This window comes from Arvicanthis niloticus, chromosome 5, assembly GCF_011762505.2.
Source record: "Arvicanthis niloticus isolate mArvNil1 chromosome 5, mArvNil1.pat.X, whole genome shotgun sequence".
Lineage (NCBI taxonomy): Eukaryota > Metazoa > Chordata > Mammalia > Rodentia > Muridae > Arvicanthis > Arvicanthis niloticus.
Window position 1 is genome coordinate 66911175 of NC_047662.1, and position 17783 is coordinate 66928957.

A 17783-nucleotide genomic window follows, 5' to 3' on the forward strand; every position below is an offset into this window, starting at 1 on the left:
CTTATTTCTTTTATCTTAAAGAATGCCCCTTTTGTAAATTAGATTGTAAGGTGGTTTTATGAGGTTTATTGTTTAGATTTAGAGTTGAGAGAGCACTGCTAACAGGGTTAAAGGCAAGGCCACAGCCATCCTGGCCCTAAATAGCCACCACAGGGACTTTGACATTGTTGTTTGAGACGTCTAAGGAAAAATGTGCATTCTCTCTGGAGGCAACCTTGGCTGTAAGTGGTTGTGTTGAAGTTTCTCGACACAACCAAGAGGAAAGCTAGATCTCAGGGTGAGATGTCTCGGGGTGAGATGTTTTCTCTGTCTTCCTATCCTGCCCCTTTCAGAGGGGAGGTAGAAGATTTTTTAAGGGTAATGGAATTAAGGCGATTTGACAGGAAATGGAGCAAGCTAGTCGAAGTTAACTTTAGAGTTAGTACAGCTGTCATCCCAGGACCTGAGTAACAGGTACCACCAGGAACAATTTGTTCTGGAAGGCTTTCTTTCAATGTCATTTAACAAGAAGTACAGACTTCCTACAGCAGGGGATTTCTCTCTCATCCACACGTTATCTCCTTCTGGGACGTGTAGACACAACCCGCTATTCCATACTCTGAACAGTGTAAGCTTCCCACAGCACTTTTTAGGAGTGAAGCGCAAAAAGTTTTAGTTCCTGTATCTCAAGTGTTTGTGAGGGTAACAGCTTAGAGTGAGAGATGGGTTATTTGAATTGTTGAGTCCATTCATTTTTCCTAGGTTTCACTGATTGGAACGCTGGCAACTTATAGAGATTTTCTGAAATACATATAAAGATTATTTATGTGGATTTAGATTGTCAACAAGAATTGGAAAAGCATCGGATGGCTGGGGATTCCCAAAAGAGGGTCTGAAGGCCCTAAGAATGTACACTGCTGCTTTTGGGGTGCACTGATAAGTGTCACTTCCAGATCCTATTAAAATTCAGGTACGGAATGAGCAGGCCTGAGACTGCATTCTCTCCAAGATCCCAGAGGATGTCAATGTTGCCGACTAAATTTTGAAGCAAGGTAACCTGGAAAATCCTTTGCTTGTCACTGCGGAGAGAGGCCTGTTCCCCGACAGAAGGAGGAAGCGAGCACTGCTTAAGGCTAAGGCTGGTCCTATGTAGGGAGGGTGTGGGGACACGCGTGTGCGGCCGCCTGGGTGGGACCGGGCTGCAGGCAGGGCGGGGAGGCACAGGTAGGTTAGACGAAGGTAGGCCGGGCGCAGCTCTGGGCTGCGAGCTTTCAGGTCTTTCGGCCCTCGGCGGCTCCCATCGCAGCTCCGGGGCGCGAAGCGGAGACAGCGACGGCGGCCGTGCCTCCGCGCGGGCGCGCGGGCATGCCGACACCCACTCGGCCGGTCCCGGCGCCTCGGCTCCCGGAAGCGGAAGGGGAGCGCGGCCCGGCCTGGGCGGCGGAGGCGCGGGGCCGAGTGGAGAGCGGCGGAGCGGGCGGCGGTGAGTGTGGGCCGGCGGGCGGTCCAGCACCTGCCGTGGAGCATCCCTCCCGGAGACCGCGGCCCTGAATTGACTGGGGTGGTGGGAGAAGTCTCCCCGGGACTCTGGCGTCCCTGCACCCCCGGGGCCCGGGCTGTCGGTGTGACCGAGCGTTTCAGTTTCATTCATTTCGAGGTTGCTGGTGCGGAGCTGCAGAGGACCCTCTGGAAAAACCGCGCACCTCCATTGACCTTCTCCCTCCTTCCTCTCCCTCGGCCCGCACCGGTTGTTTTGAGAAAATGGCTTTCCGCATGGCAGCACTTTGCACTTGTTACCATTCCCTGTAATCGCTTGCTGGACTTAACCTGCGCTGGTCGTTTAAAATTTATGGTCTTTCTCGAGCTGTATTTGGGTCACATTTTAAGATACCTTATGAGTCAGTGGAAGATGTTTGTATCTTCAGGGCCAAGAGGACCTGGCCGATTATTACTTGAAAATAACTGCAGTATAGCAGTTCATAAAAGTACAGGAGGGGAAAAAAAAATCAAGGTCATTGTGGGTGGGTCATAAAGCAGTGTAAAGTTTCAGCCCCAAATAAGGGCAAATAAGGGTAATTAAGTATAAGTTTAGAAGACTTGTCAAATGGGTCCTCCACCCACTGCTAATATGTGCACCCCTCCCCCCAATTCACTACCTACTTTGTGGTAAAAGATAATGATAGCAGTTACCATTTGATGACTGCTTAGTGTGTGCCATTCCTAGATGAAAGGGTTTGGTGCAATATCTTATTAAGTTCTAACAGAGCTTGAGACCCACGGATAAAGTTCAGAGGGGTACTCTGTTTCCACCCTAGCTGTGCCCTCTCAATAGTAAGGCTTTTGAAGAGGAGAAGAGATGTGAAGTCATTTGGGGGGAAAAAACACTAAATACGATTTGGAGTTGAAGACAGAAGAAAAACCAGATTCGCTTTTGGTTTCTGTACTATCCAGCTATGGGGTCATGGGTAGGCCAGGGATCTAGTTTATTTTCTCATCTATACAACTACACAGCCAGGCTAAATTTTTCCAAGAGGTGATCTTTAAAGCTTTTCCATGTTTATCTGGAAAATGTCTGCTTTTAATGTAACACCTTTTTGTCATGGTAAGAGTACATGGTAAGCATTTACCTCATGACAAGTGAGAAAGAGGAAGAGAGAGAGAGAAAATGTTTGTAGTACCAGAACTCCAGAATTCAATTTGGATGTAAAACAGCACAATTATATTAGATGTCTTCAAACTGGAGATTTCTGTTAATAGTTTAGGAGCTGTAGCTAGAATAAACAAAATGTACACGTTTAAGAGAAATTGATGTCTAAGCATGCTTTGTTTACTTAAGAAAATTTAAATACCCAAGTACCTACACATTCATATGACAGTTATGATCCAGACAAAAAGAAATCAGTTGATCATAACATTTTTACTTACTTGTCCACTGCCTGATTTCTCAAATTCATAATGTGTGATTCAGAATCCTATTGGGAAAGCACAGATATTAGTAAAGAGACTAAGAACTCTGGGGATGTCCACATGAAGTCTATGAAAACATTTCAGCGTATGATGTTCTATGTTGCAGCAATATAAATTTATCAGGCATAACTGGGAAAGCAAAGGAATGTAGACGTTCTTATTTAGCAAAAAATATTAGATTCGGCTTTTCAAATGTTCCAGAAATAAAAGATCATTCTAGTACAACAGAGTATACATTTATTATACACTATTACTGAAATAGAAAATGTTTGACGTATATAGAATGAGCAAAAAGTGGAGGTCTCCCATGATCTCCCTGAGCTGTCTCCATATATATGTCTGTGTATATATGTCAGTCAGTAGTAGAGTTCTTGCCTGGGATGAGCAAGGCCCTGGGTTGGATTCACTGGCACTGGGAGGAGGAAGGATGGTGAAAAATAAAAGAAAGAAACAAGCCTCCTGTCTGGTTTGGGTTATGATTTGTTGGTTAAGAATCCCCAGGAAGCTCTATCAGCTAGTTTGGTAGTCACATTTTTCCTATGTGAGGCTGCTAGCTAGCCCTGAACACCTTTCTCTAGTGTCAGTTTGTTTACTGGTTTACTGGTTTATATCTCCCTGGGGTAAATGGTGACATTCTCTGGCCATGTCTTTTGTATCATAGGCCTGCTTTTCTCCTGTAGTCATCACACACACACACACACACACACACACACAGAGAGAGAGAGAGAGAGAGAGAGAGAGAGAGAGAGAGAGAGAGAGAGAGAGACAGACAGAGACAGAGAGACAGAGAGACAGAGAGGAACGTGTGAGTTAGAGATAGATCAGATTAAGTACAAATCAAGCGATTGTGAACTCACAGAATCTGGTTTTAAGCCCTTTATCGGTGGTTAGAGAGTTACTAAGTTGTTCACAGCCTGCAGGATTTCATTACTAGAAGCACTTAATGTTAGTGTGCTTAATTCCTGCATTGGTAAACTTTGCTATGTGTAGGCAGGCCAATCTAGCCTTTTTTTCTTCTCCCAGGGTGTCTTGGCCCAGTGACTACTGGAAGGGCAATAGCGTGCTCATTTGCCCACTTGGAAGAACATGCCTGGTTAACACCCAGGAAAAACCTGATTTGGCCTCTTCATTTCTGGCTTTGGATTCTTCCTTGGTGTTATCTTTGGAGGAAGGTACTTACTGAACCTGTCTCCACCCTACATTAATGCTGCTTTTTGTGTTTTTGTACTCCTGTGTTCTTCTGTGAAAATTCCCACAGAGCTTTTCATACATGGAAACAATATTTGGTAGTCCGTCTTTAGTTGGTGTCATTCTACATCTTCCAAGTTATTTTTGTGTCAGGAGAGTACAGAAGTATGTAACACTAGCTCAGTGTTGTTAATGGAAGTACATTATTTGGGATTATATGAAGTCAGTATACAGTACAACAAATGCATGTGAAGGGCCAACAGCTTATGTTCAGTTTTGTGCAGAGTGCAGTGTTGGAGAGCCTTCCGCAGGGTGCATCGAAACCATTGGAAGGGTCAGGGTAATACGCTCGGACACCACAGCACCCATGTTTCTTTGGAACTCTTCTTGGAGAACTGTGTCTCAGAATGCCTTGGCTGGACTTGTTCATTAGCTTCTGCAATCAAGTGCTGATTTCCATCCATGCCCCACTCCCTGGTTTGACATCTGGCTTTCTCCTGGGAATAGGAGCTTTGTTTCAGATCAAACCTGTAGTCTTCTTTTTTTGCTTAAAAACAGGGCAGACAGCATGTGACATGCCTCTTTCCTGCATACTTATAATACAATACAATGCCAGTGGTAAGACTGCAGTAACTGAAAGGAATTTTCCTGACCATTTATTTATTTTGTGTGAATGTGTGTATGCATGTGTGTGGGTACATATTTGCCATGGCACATTTGTAAAAGTTAGAGGACCATGTATAGGAGTTCGTTCTCTCCTTCCACCATATGAGTCCCAGGAACTGAACTCAGGTCTGCAGGCTCGATGGAAGGTGCCCATGGAAGCTTCTCACTCACCCTTCAGATTATTTTAATAAATAATTCCCTGGCTTTGGTTTTAAACAAAGTAGAAAGTAGATGGATGGCTACATGTTAGTACCACTTTTAGTGATGGGGTGCAGGGAAATGTTCATCTAGGAATTGCTAAAGTCATACTTATCTTTAATTCACTTCCCTTTCAAGCTATCATTGGGCAGTGGTGCTTCCTTGCTAGGCAGCTTCCCACTGAAGGGACAGCTGTCCTCTAAGTTGGCATGATTACCCGTTTGCCATGTTACAATGAGGCTTGGGAAGGAAGAGAGGGATGCACGGTTTGACCATAGCCCCCTATTTTTAATGCTCATATAAAACTTAGGTCTACTTTGTTGATAATAAACTGAGTATTGATGGTATTTTTAAAATTATGTTAGCTCATTGGCTGATTCCTAAAGTCAACTAGAGCCTGGTATCTCAGAGTTAACTGCTATGTGCTGTTTCCCAGGACTGTGCCTGACAGAAGGTACTGTGAGGAAACCGCCGAGAGCTCCCATTCTTAGCAGCACTACTGACTTTGGCCATGATCAGAATGTACTGCACATAATTCTTAGGCTTGCTTGTTTGTTTACCTGGATTAAAGAATTCATTTACTTATCAGTAGTGGTGTAGCAGCTCCCCAAGTGTGTCATACATACTTGGCCCCTAAGACCAAGACAAAGTGAAGGAGAACACCTTGAGCTTGGTTAGTTAGTGGAGGCTGAGAGATGGCTCAGTGGCTAGGAGCACCTGCTGCTCGTCTGGAGGACCTGAATTTCTTTAACATTAGTACCCTAGCAGATAATATGTAATAAGTTGAAGAAGAAGTGTATTCACTAGAAGTGAATTGGTATAGCATATGTAGAAGTCTTTATCCTTTAAAATTTAGACTGTAGGAATTCACTTTTGTGGTTTACTCTCAGTGGTTTTGTTACCGGAAGATAAATTTTTTGCTAGCAGTTTGAATGAAAACATGCATTTCACATTTCCTCTGATTTGTCTGTCATGTTTAAAGACTTGGAGCTGTATGTTTGATCATCATTGCCCTGACTCTCACAAGTGAGCTCAGAATGCATTGTGACTCTTTGCTTTGTGGCTAAGGCAGTTCACGGAGCCCAAATGCGGGACACATAAATATTTGGTTTTATGGGAACTGGGTGATTTCAAAAGAGAGAACTTCCAGTAATCATGACCGTGGTGCTCCTGGGGGTTGGGGGTGGGGTGGGTGCAATATGAATTCACAGGTCACTGGACTGGGATCATCTTATTTCTGATCTTAACACCTTTGGTTATTGACTCTTTAACAGAATGTCTCCCTACTCACTGTTTCTATCTCTGTAAGAAATTTTTGTTAAACTCTTTGTAGGTACTTACAGAGAACTGTTATTGAAGGGAGGCCCATATGATGGAATACAAAATATAAAGAAAAAATGAAAGAATGACTCAAGAAGATAGCACTTCTAAATGCAAGTGCCAGAAAAATCACAGCTCCTCTCAGTGAATTTGCAAGTGGTAAGTGGGCATTTGATTTTACATAGGAATGTGTTTGCTTTTTGTGACATATTGTGTCCTTGCAGTTTAGTGTTTAGCAAATTCATTTGCTAATGAAGAATTAAAGATAGTTTAGACTTTTTCATATTAAATTTTAACAATGTATTTTCTTAAGACTTTTTCCATTAAAAACCTCAGAAACATCTTTTAAAATGATAAATCTTAATGGCTTTATGCAGGTCTTTCTACACCACATTTTAAAAACTAGTCTGAAGTGAGAAAGGGGAGCTCAAACATTTTTGTTTGTAAGACCATTGGTGTCTGTGCTTTAGGCTATTTCTATTTTTCAGTTGGTTGAAAAGAATTTAGAGTTTCATGTCCTCATTAATAGACTTAGAAGAAAACATAACTTGTACATAAAACCTAAAAGCCATCCATCCTTCTTACTGCTCTGTCAGCTGTGTGTTATGTGTGGTCTAAGGGATGATCTGTGATGGCCATCTGCTCAGTCTTGAAATAGCCTGACTGAGATAGCAAATACAGGTGACGTCAAGTCATGGGCTTGGCACATTGAGCAAAAGTCAACTGGGGAAGTTGAGGCTCAGCTGTACTTCCCAAGTAAGCTTTCTCTCCAGTGATGGTCTTCGTGTGGCTAACTGTCCCATTCCAAGTTAGGTATGTTTAACCATGTGATGCACAGTAGTAACCTCTGTTGGAGATGGTTCGCTTTTTAACTATTTTCAAGGACACAGTGTTTTTGCTGTTCAGTTTTCTTTCCTCCTTTTCACAGACTTAGGCAGCCCAGTCCATTCTCATACAAGGGGGTCTTGGAGGACATGTGACATAAACATGCTTGTGCCTGAAATGGGGTGTAACCCAGCGTCAAGAGCCAGCTTCCCAGTGTGCTCAAATAGCATTTGAAAGTTGATATGTATCTTGTACACTGTATTATGGATGACCATTGTTAGCAGTTTGGTTACTGTTTTCTTCAGGCTGACATCTTCTCTGTGTGCAAATCACTTTCTTTTAAATAAAAAATTATTATACTATAACTTGGACCCCTGGATTTTTGTCTTAAACAATCCAAACAGAAGCATGGAAATAAATTTGGAGGTTAGATTGTGTTGTAGTGACAATTCTGGAACTTTGGTTTCTCATAGAATTATTATAAAAATGTATTTTCATTTTAATCCCAGATGTTGGGCTATGGAGCTGCTTCAGACTGTCTACAGCAGCTGACTATGATTTGCCTCATGCTCTAGCAGAGGCATGGTTTTGCCAGCTGTAGATAGTTTTTGTAATTGTGTGATGTTTGTAATCCTTGGAAATTTTCAGATGGTATAAAAATGCTAACCCCCTACCCCACAGATGAGGTGGGGTGGTTGTGGTTTGTTAGCACTTGTGCTCAGAGGAGAAACAAGAAGAAAGACTTTAGATTCATGGATCTCTCTCTCTCTCTCTCTCTCTCTCTCTCTCTCTCTCTCTCTCTCTCTCTTTCTCTCTCTGTCTCTCTCTTTCCTATCTAATGATATGGGGTGAAGGTGGGGTGTGGGAAATGAAGGGTAGGAAAAAGAAGCCACAAAATAGCCAACACTAGCTACAAGCAAAGAAGAAACAAGGAGAAACAAAAGAGGTTCAAGGATCTCTCTCTCTTCCCCCTCTATCGTTCTTTCTCTCCTATCTAGTGATTAGGTGTGGAATTGGTGTGGAGTAAAGGGTGGTAAAAAGTAGAAAGACCCACAAAGTAGCAAAGGCCAGCCACATTGTGTAATAGATGCACTGAATTCCATTGCATACTTACAGGATTGTTCAGGATTGTTCTCATTAAGTAGAATTCAGACGTGGCTTATAGTTTTGTCTTTGTAAAGCTTTACATACATAGCACGCAGTGCTTCAATCTTAAGTGTACTTTTCCTGAGTTTGATGAATGTTTGATAAAGATACAGTAAGGTTTTAGATAATACTGTATTTTTATGTTTACAAAAAGTGGTATTTCTCTGTAAATTTTTGTCTGTCTACTTTGTACACTTGCAAGTGTGCTTTTGCAGGTGTTATAAATAAAACTGCTGGGCTAAAGGCTTTCACATTTTGATGGGTATGCTAAATCACCCTCTTAAGAGGACTTTATCTATTTACATGCAGGTCAGCAATATAGCAATGTATGGGAGTGCTCTCTCCCCTGTATCCTCTCTACAAATGAAACACTACCTACTCACTCCACATCTCATCGGCAGTGATTACCCATTAGATTTTACTTTTCTATTTGTAAGCCGTCTTTTCATATATTTACTTTGTGTGCCTCTTATCCGTTATGCATTATAATATTCTTTTTGGGAATGCTTTGTCTGTAATTTTGTTTTTGAAGTGTTTTGAGCTCAGAAATTTAAATTTTTTTGTGGTCACTCAGTGTTTGCAGGTCTTGATTGTGAAGGCCATCCTAACACCAAGCATTTAAAATCACTTGCTCTTTTCTTCAGGGTCGTTTTTTATTGACCTTTATAAGGAAACAGAGATAGTTATGACTAAAGTGCTAGGGAAGTGTATTAGCTTTAAACCCTGAGTTAAATTCAGAGAGTAAGCCCAATGCTGGAGAGTCTTCAGACATGAGCAGCAAATGCTATTTTTCATACTTATGGAATAGTAATAAAACCAGTTTTAGCTAAGGTGGAGAGTTATAGGAAACTGAAGTTTACGAATATATGTTTGACTTTGTTTCTTATTAATTATTTTGACTAGTCCTTATTTTCCTGTAAAATTTTCATTCTGACATTCCAATTTTCTGTCATATTGTCATTTTTTGTTATATTTCTTTTCTCAGTGACTCAAATTTTTCTTCTGTGGTAGTGAAATTAAGGTGCCTAAAATGGCAAGAAAGAAAAGATTGTTTACCTTCAGAATAAATTGAACATTGTAACTATTTCCTCAGGGTAGTTTATTACACTTGAATTATAATTTCTTTAAAAGCAGTTTGTGCTGTAGTAATTTACATCAATATGAAGCTAGTCACTATACTCGAGTGTAGTCACCAGATAGCAATCTCCAGTGTTGAGGAACCAGTTCATCAACTAGTCACTTCAAAGTTTGATTATGAGCTCACCATCTAATATACAAATTAGCATGTGGGGATCTCCAGCTAATGAAAGTATTTGGGAAATGCCATCCTTAAACCTGAGCAGCACTGTTCAGTTTGGTTGTTGCTCAGGGTGTGTAATAGTTTCTGTCCAGCCATCAGCCACACCTGGTAGCTCTCCTCGCTGGAGTGATCCTGCCATTCTGCCAGTGACAGGCTCTTGCCTGTAACCATTTGCGGGCTTCTGGAAGACCACTGCTCTCCCCAGCTTCCTATAAGGACTATATGGTGTTAATTTTTACTAATCAGGTATTTGTTTTCAATATTTAATGGTGTGTTCCTTGTTTAATTCCTCTGGGCTCATTCTTCGTTGGGATGCTGTTGTTTTAGAGTTTGCTATCTACATATGTTTTCAGTCAGGGAGCGACCCATCTTAAGTGATTTTGTCACTGTAGTAGTTTTTGTTGTGAGGGATTGATCTTTCCATAATAAGAAAAATTTGTTATTTAAAAATTAAAGGAATTAGAGACAGATTCAAAAGATGACTACTTGTTGATATTCCTACTTAACAGATTTATGTATCTGTTTCTAATGTTAATGTTAGGAGTAAGCCACAGAGTGTTGTTGCATGTGAACTTAGTCTTTGGTCTTGTATAGAATTGAAGCATTGAACATCAGAAAGGTAAATGAAGTTCCTACTGTTGGGTATGTTGGCAAGCAGAGACTCTGTCTTTTCTTGTATCTCTTGATAGTTCAGCAAGGCTGTAAACATATTAACAGTAAATCTCAGGCCAGCCTGGGCTACATAGCAAAGCCCTTTTCTAACTTCCCATCCTCCCAGATTATTCTTTGCAGTGGCTCTCTTTTTAGCTATGCAGGTATTCTCGTGCTCCTTTAGTTTTAGAACAGTGATTCCTAGCAAATTACACAATATGCTTTACTCTTTCTGATTTTCTTTACTCTAATGAACTGTCTCTTAAAGACCTGGCTCTAGTCTTATTTTAGAATTCTTATAAAAACACTGATTTGGACTTTATTTCATTTAAATTGGGGTTGTATGTATTGCATTTGAGTTCTGTTTTTCAATGGGAAACTAGTACCTTTTAAATTATATATATATATATATATATATATATATATATATATATATATTTAAATTAATTTACTTTCTTGGTCTTGCTGGGGATTGATGCTTGCCAAGTAGCTTATTGTTGCTTGGTGCTGTATTCTTTTTTTTTTTTTTTTTCTGTTGCTTCAAGAGTTAGGAGTTTGTAAGGATGAGAGGAGAGGTATTCTTTTGAACTAAGTGGCCTTTAATAGCTGTTTTGGTAGCCTGGGGCCCTGCTGAGCACCTGCAAGGCCCTTCAGTGGGAGCCCAGTTATTCATAGAATGAAGTAGTGGAGCTGTCATGTCTGCTGCAGATCTGGGAGTCGGCCTTGACTTGTTCACTCCCAGCACTGAACCAATTAGTAAGGCTCACTGATTGGCTTTCACTTCAGTAGGTCCCTTCTCTAAAGTTAATTTTGACTTTTGTAGTCTTTTAATCTAACTAATTTGTCTTTAACTTTATTTTCCACAGGAGAGTGTTAATATTTTATTTAAAGTACAGATCTTAACCCCCCACTTTAATAGCTTTCCTGTGCGTACAAATGAAGTTCCAGTACTCTAAATGACATGTTTCCCTCATGATAGAGCGCTGTCCTTGTTTCTGAGTCAGTCCGTGGGGGGCTTTATGACTTCTGCTGGCAGGTTGTGATACTTCCTGTGACGCTCAGCTTAGTCACCCTGTTCTGGCCTCTTTTTGCTGTACTGTTGCCCTGTTTTTGCCTTAGATAACTTTTACTCATCTTTCAAGATTGAGTTCAATTTGTATCTGTTCCAGGAAGTCCTGCTTGAATCCCAGTGTCACTAGGTCCATCTTCTATGCATTTACTGACAACTTGTTCACAGATCTGGAGTTTACCATAGTAAATTAAACCCTTTTTGAATGACATTTTCCAAATGGACTTGGTTTATTTAAGCAAAGGCTATGCCTTATTTATGGTTGTATCTACGATGTCTAGGAAGTGACTCTTATAAGAATTTACTAAACTTACTACTGTACTGCTGACATCTTGGTGAAGGCAGAGGTTAGTTCTTCTGAGCCAACATTCATCTGGATGATACACCTGGTTTTGAGTCTTGTGAGGAATTCAGGGGACATGGAATGGGGTCTGGGAATGTGTCTTTTTTTTTTTTTTAAGTTCCCTAGTTGATTCTGGTTTGTTGCAAGTTTGAAAATGACTGACCTAATTAATTGTTGTACCATTATAGTTTGTGTCAGAGATGCCCCTAAACCATGTACAGTAAGTAGTTGTTTAAGCTTAGTAAGGTATGCCTACTACAGTATGGATATGTTTTAGGTCACTTGATGGCTATCACTTCTCTCTGAAATTTGAGCTCAGTTGGAGACTTTCTCATTTAGGGATGTGCTGCTGATTGTGAATTTTCAGCTGAATGATAGTCTCACTTCAACAGGAGTTTTCCTGAGTTGATAGTAAGGAGATTAGTTGGGTTTCATCCCACAGATTTTAGTTATTTATAATTTTCACTTAATTTTAGTATTTCAAAATGATTTTTTAAATATTTTACTGTGTTTTTAAGTACATATACAGTCTTTATGTTTATATTTGCATATAACCACAAAGTCCCGCCCAGATCGAGGTATAGAATATTTTTGGTCCTTTAGAAGTTTTGATCAAATTCATTTTCAGCTAGAATACAAGATAACCAGAATTACAGCCTGTGATGTTAGCCTCCTGGTTAAAGTGCTAAGACATTTGCACATGTCTTTTTTTTTTAACCACTATTTGAACATAACTTTATTTTTTTTTTAAAGAAATAACAGTATAGAAATAGTACCTTTCATGTGAACTGCTAACATTGCCATTTCTCCTTCATCTTCCTTTCATGTATGCATGTGTGTATGCATGCTCGTTGCACATGTCTTTTGGTGGACATACTCATTCATTTCTTTTGGTCTACATATGAAATTTGTAGATAAGGATAAACAAGTATTTCTGTGATTTATTTTGAGCAATTAAAATTAAATTGTTTGAAGATTTTAGTGAATTTTGTATGTGTTTTGCTAAGTGATTGTTATTGAGACAAAACTCAAATATGCACAGGAAACTCAGTAAATGTCATGAAGTTTCCAGAGATGTAGTTTTTCATTGAGTAATTTTTCCATGTTAGTAACTCTTGCTTTTCTCTCCAGGATTGTCTTGCCTGTGGGCTGGCAGGCAATTACAGGACTGCAGAATGGGTCTTCGGATTCACTTTGTTGTTGACCCCCATGGTTGGTGCTGCATGGGTTTGATTGTCTTTGTCTGGTTATACAATATTGTTATAATTCCCAAAATTGTCCTCTTTCCTCACTATGAAGAAGGACATATTCCTGGCATTTTAATAATAAGTAAGTTTCTAAGTATTATTGCCTGCTATAAAGATTTTTTCTAACTGTGAATGTTTTAAAGTACAGCGTCTCCATGACTTCCTTTGACTATGCTAGTTCAGTAGTCCTACTAACCCTTTAATTAAATTACAGTTGTACAGAACAACAGCTTTTTGTCCTGGGAGAGAGAAGGTACTAACTCTATGTTTAGTTCACTCTGAAAAGTGTAGGAAGGCCATTTTGTTCAAGAGAAAAGCCTGACAACAGATTTTTATTTAATTGCAAACATGGGAGGTTATTGATTGATTGAATACTATTTTGAGATAGGACTTCTTCTCTCTGTAGCCCAGGGTGACTTCAGACTTAGCAATCTTTCTGCATCCCTTATGCATGGCTGGGACCCAGCATCTCTGTGCCTGGCTTGAAGATGGAGGCATTATCAGGAAAGGGATGGGATATATTACTGGGAGATGAGAATTTCATGATTCTAAAAATGACTTGATTGTGATGCCACTGGATCTCCAAGATCATTATTATCTGCTGCATCCCAAAAATTATGGCTTGCTTATGTTACTGACAGTCAGGTCACAAGGACACATTGTTGGGGTAGTTTCTTAAGTTAATAAGCCCATATTAAAAACACATAACCCTGTTATTATATTTATAAGCTATATGCCTAGTTTGGGCAAATGTATCACTATACTATTTTAGACCCCAGCTATGAAACCCCTTGCTACTTGCAGCTTCTCTAGGTCATGTGGTTCTGCTCTATATTGGCTTCCACCTCCTCTTCCTCTGCCCTCTCTCCTTCTGCCCCCACTCTATAAGGCCTCTAGTCCCATCTTTCCTTTTCATTGACCAATCACAGGCTCTAGCCTTTATTTGACCAGTTAAATGGGAACAAGGTTCACATGAGATCACCTGAGTATGCAATCAACTCCTCTTTGTCCTGGGCAGCCTCTCTCTCTCTCTCTCTTTTTTTTTTAAATTAAATATTTTCTTTATTTACATTTCAAATGTTATCTTCTTTCCAGGTCCCCCCACCCCCAGAAACCCTCTATCCCATCCTCACTCCCCTGCTTCTATGAGGGTGTTCCTCCATCCACCCACCCCTGCCTCCACGCCATGGCATTCCCCTACACTGGGGCATCAAGCCTTCACAGAACCAAGGGCCTCTCCTCCCATTGCTGCCCGACAAGGCCATCCTCTGCTACATATGCAGCCATGGGTCCCTCCATGTGTACTCATTGGCTTGTGGTTTAGTCCATGGGAGCTCTGGGGGATCTGGTTGGTTGACATTGTTCTTTCTATGAGGTTGCAAACCCCTTCAGCTCCTTCAGTCCTTTCTCTAACTCCTCCATTGGGGACCTGTGCTCAGTCCAATAGTTGGCTGTATCTGCCTCTGTATTTGTCAGGCTCTGGCAGAGTCTCTCAGGAGACTGCTGTGTCAGGATCCCGTGAGCATGTACTTCTTGGCATCCACAATAGTGTCTGGGTTTGGTGACTGTATATGGGATGGATCCCCAGGGGCAGCCCCTCTTGAGGAAGCAGAATTAACATCAGAATATGAACAGCACCAGTGCAAACCACAATCTACATTTCCCCTTTTTGTCCAATAAAAAGACTCCTTTCCCTCCCCATATATAAACTGAGCATAACCATAACAATTATTCAAATATAAATATAAAATATGATATATTCTTAACATCCAATCCATCATATTTGTCAATTTAGATAAAGTTACCATCTATCCTAGCTTAAAGAGTCTACAGTTCTATACCTGAGTTATGTTTTGATGTTAACTTGTATTATCATCTGAAAACCATTCTTTCAAATCTATATCATCTTTCTCAATCCTAAACAGATTAAGTTTGCTTATGAGACTATAACTAGTTTTCAACCCTATCAGAAATCCGAGAATGAATTAAATATTACCTGAATATATAGGAAGCACAAAAACAAGGCTTCCAAAACTTAATCAGATTTGCAGAGACAACTGACTACCTGGACAGTCCCCCATTCCTCAAAACGTTGGAGCATTTGTCTTCAGCCTTCTGGGCCAGGATCATCTGACAGACCTTAAGTGAAGCAGGAACTATGAAAGACTAGCCTACTCTATCTTGGCAGAGCTATACTGTCAACCATCTTGCATATGTCCTTTCCTGAATAGTATTTTTTGTCTGTAGATGGATTAGGGCAATTCTTGCCCAGTGGCCACCTGGCCACAACTGAAGCAACTCCATATGGAGGTTTTGATGCTCAGTATCTTCTTTGAACCATGAAGTGGGTACTGTTAGGAGCAGACCTGGCTTGTAGTCAAATGATCTTTAGTAATGAAATATTGTTAAATGTCATATTTTGTAATTTTTTTTGAAGTTTAATTTAATTGTTAAATTAATTAAATTTAATTTAATTGTTAAATGTCATATTTTGTAATTTTTTTTGAAGTTTTTGAAGACTATCTATGTAAAGTATATCTGAACTGTTTAGCCTTAACTACTCTTAGCTATTTCTATTTGAATAATATTGAAGATACTTTATTATAATTAAATCAGAATCTAATATAACTATGAATTTACTATCTGTCCCTTAACTTGTGTTACATAATCATCCTAAACAGTTTGTAATAGCAGCTATAGAAGGACTGGGTCAAGGCCTTGTATTCTTAAATGAGTTACATGGGCACAATGCCTATCTTAAGAGTAACAACGTTAATTTCAAATTTTATATCAATATACAAAGATTTATACCAATGAAAACCTTAAACCTGTATCAATATACATAAATTTTATTCCAGTGTAAGAAATTAAAACTTGCCAGACGGTAGTGGCGCATGCCTCTAATCCCAGCACTTGGGAGGCAGAGGCAGGCGGATTTCTGAGTTCAAGGCCAGCCTGGTCTACAGAGTGAGTTCCAGGACAGCCAGGACTACACAGAGAAACCCTGTCTCGAAACCCCCCCCCCAAAAAAAAAAGAAATTAAAACTTTAATTTTGCATCAATATAAGGGTTTCTACAATGTAAGATTATGCCTATACAATGCTTTGTTTAAGAGTAAATTTAATATCTTATCTGTATTTGTCTATTTCTATAATTTCTATAATATTACTATACCTCCCTTTTCTTTCCAACCCCTGCTCCTTTGCTTAAGAAGGAAGGGTAGAGAAGAGAACAGGAAGGTAGAAACCCCTGACTCTAAGCTTTCTAGCTTCCTCCCTGTCCAAAGTGACTCGCAACCACACATCTACACAGAGTTTACAGCTTTTGTGTCCTTCCCTCATTTAGATCTCATAGCAGCTAAAAGAAATATAATCCCTATCATACATATTGTGAGGTGTGGCCATTATCCTGTAGTCCTCAGAAGACTGAAGCAGGAAAATGGTGATGCCTAGGCCAGCCTGAGCTCCGTAGTCAGATGTACATCAGACAGACAGACATTGCAGTCAGGTACACATCAGTGAGCACTGTTTCCTTTTTATGCGTTCAATGTATTGGGTTTTTTTCCCCTATAAAGTGCCTTTTTTTGAGCAACAGAGAATTATAGGATGTGTTTATTATTTTTTCCTATGTATTAATTTTAACATGTAATTATGGTGACTGAATCTCAATTGTTAATATTATTTTTATGATTACTTTTAACATTCAAAAGGTTTTAATTCTTCACTTTTGAAGTACATCTCTTAGGATTCATTGAAAGAGGCAATTGGAAAGCACTTAATTTAGAATAATTTTGAAGATAGAGTTGATATAAGATTAAAAGTTGAATTTTTTAAAATGCTGTTTTGATCCTTTAAAATGAGTCCATTCATTTATTTATCATTACTAGGGTCACTGTATGAAAGAATTTATTTAGTATATGTTTATCAGTTATTTTGGAAAATCATATTTAAAATTGATACATTTAGTGCAGGCATCATCTTGACAGGACTATTTGAAATAGTAAAATAAATCCACATTTTGTTTTTACATATATTCTGTTGGTAAAGTTATCCTGATAGGTGTTGACTAAAATGCAGTTTTCAAATTTTAAGTTTGTTGATAAATGTTTTAAATGGCAAATGACTAATTTCTGTGTTTAATTTCATATTACAGTATTCTATGGCATTTCCATATTTTGTCTGGTTGCCTTAGTGAGGGCCTCCTTAACTGATCCTGGAAGACTCCCGGAAAATCCCAAGATCCCACATGCAGGTATGGTGTTCTTTAGGTTCATCCATTTTTCTGATGTTGAAATTCATTTATTGACACATTACGTCCAGGATATGCTTATGTAAGTCATTTGAAACCACTCTCAATCTTTGCTTACATGTCTGTGTTCAGTTGCAAGCATTTCCTCCCATTCTGTGCCTGCCCTTTTCATTCCTTTTAGACCCCCATCCATTCTGAACACGTGGGTTCCTTTAACCTCTGTGTGTGTGTGTGTGTGGTCTGTCTCTAAGTCTCCAGAAGAATCTGCCACCACTTACAACAAATAAGTATTTGTTGGATGAAACAAAAATTACCTGAGAGATTCTGGTTTATTTAAGAACAGGATTTTCACCTTGTGATATTGATAAGTTGCTTAGAACAAATAATTTTAGTGTTATAAACATTATTTCCTATTTTTCTGAAGGTTTTAGCAACTTAATGAAAAATTGAAAACTTTTGTTTCTGATACAATTGAAGTAATTTTATTCTCTTGACAGATGATCATTCAAACTATGAAAAATGGATTGTTTAATATACCAGATACAATAGAAGCTCACTTTTAATCTCTCTTTAGCTCATCTTTGATTATTTCTGTATTAGCTTTGACAGATCTGTACTTTTCTATATGTTTTTGTA

At 39.4% G+C, this 17783-nt stretch overlaps 1 protein-coding gene across 1 annotated transcript in view; it reads left to right on the plus strand.

Annotated features, from left to right (window-relative positions):
- The first annotated feature begins 1322 nt into the window (after positions 1-1322).
- Positions 1323-17783, plus strand: part of Zdhhc21 (zDHHC palmitoyltransferase 21) — a 50106-nt gene continuing 33645 nt past the window's right edge. The window contains exons 1-4 of the mRNA XM_034503478.2: positions 1323-1462; positions 6332-6477; positions 12784-12981; positions 17052-17150. Coding sequence (XP_034359369.1) covers positions 12828-12981; positions 17052-17150 — 253 coding nt within the window. The 5' untranslated portion in view covers positions 1323-1462; positions 6332-6477; positions 12784-12827. The remainder of the gene's footprint in view (positions 1463-6331; positions 6478-12783; positions 12982-17051; positions 17151-17783) is intronic.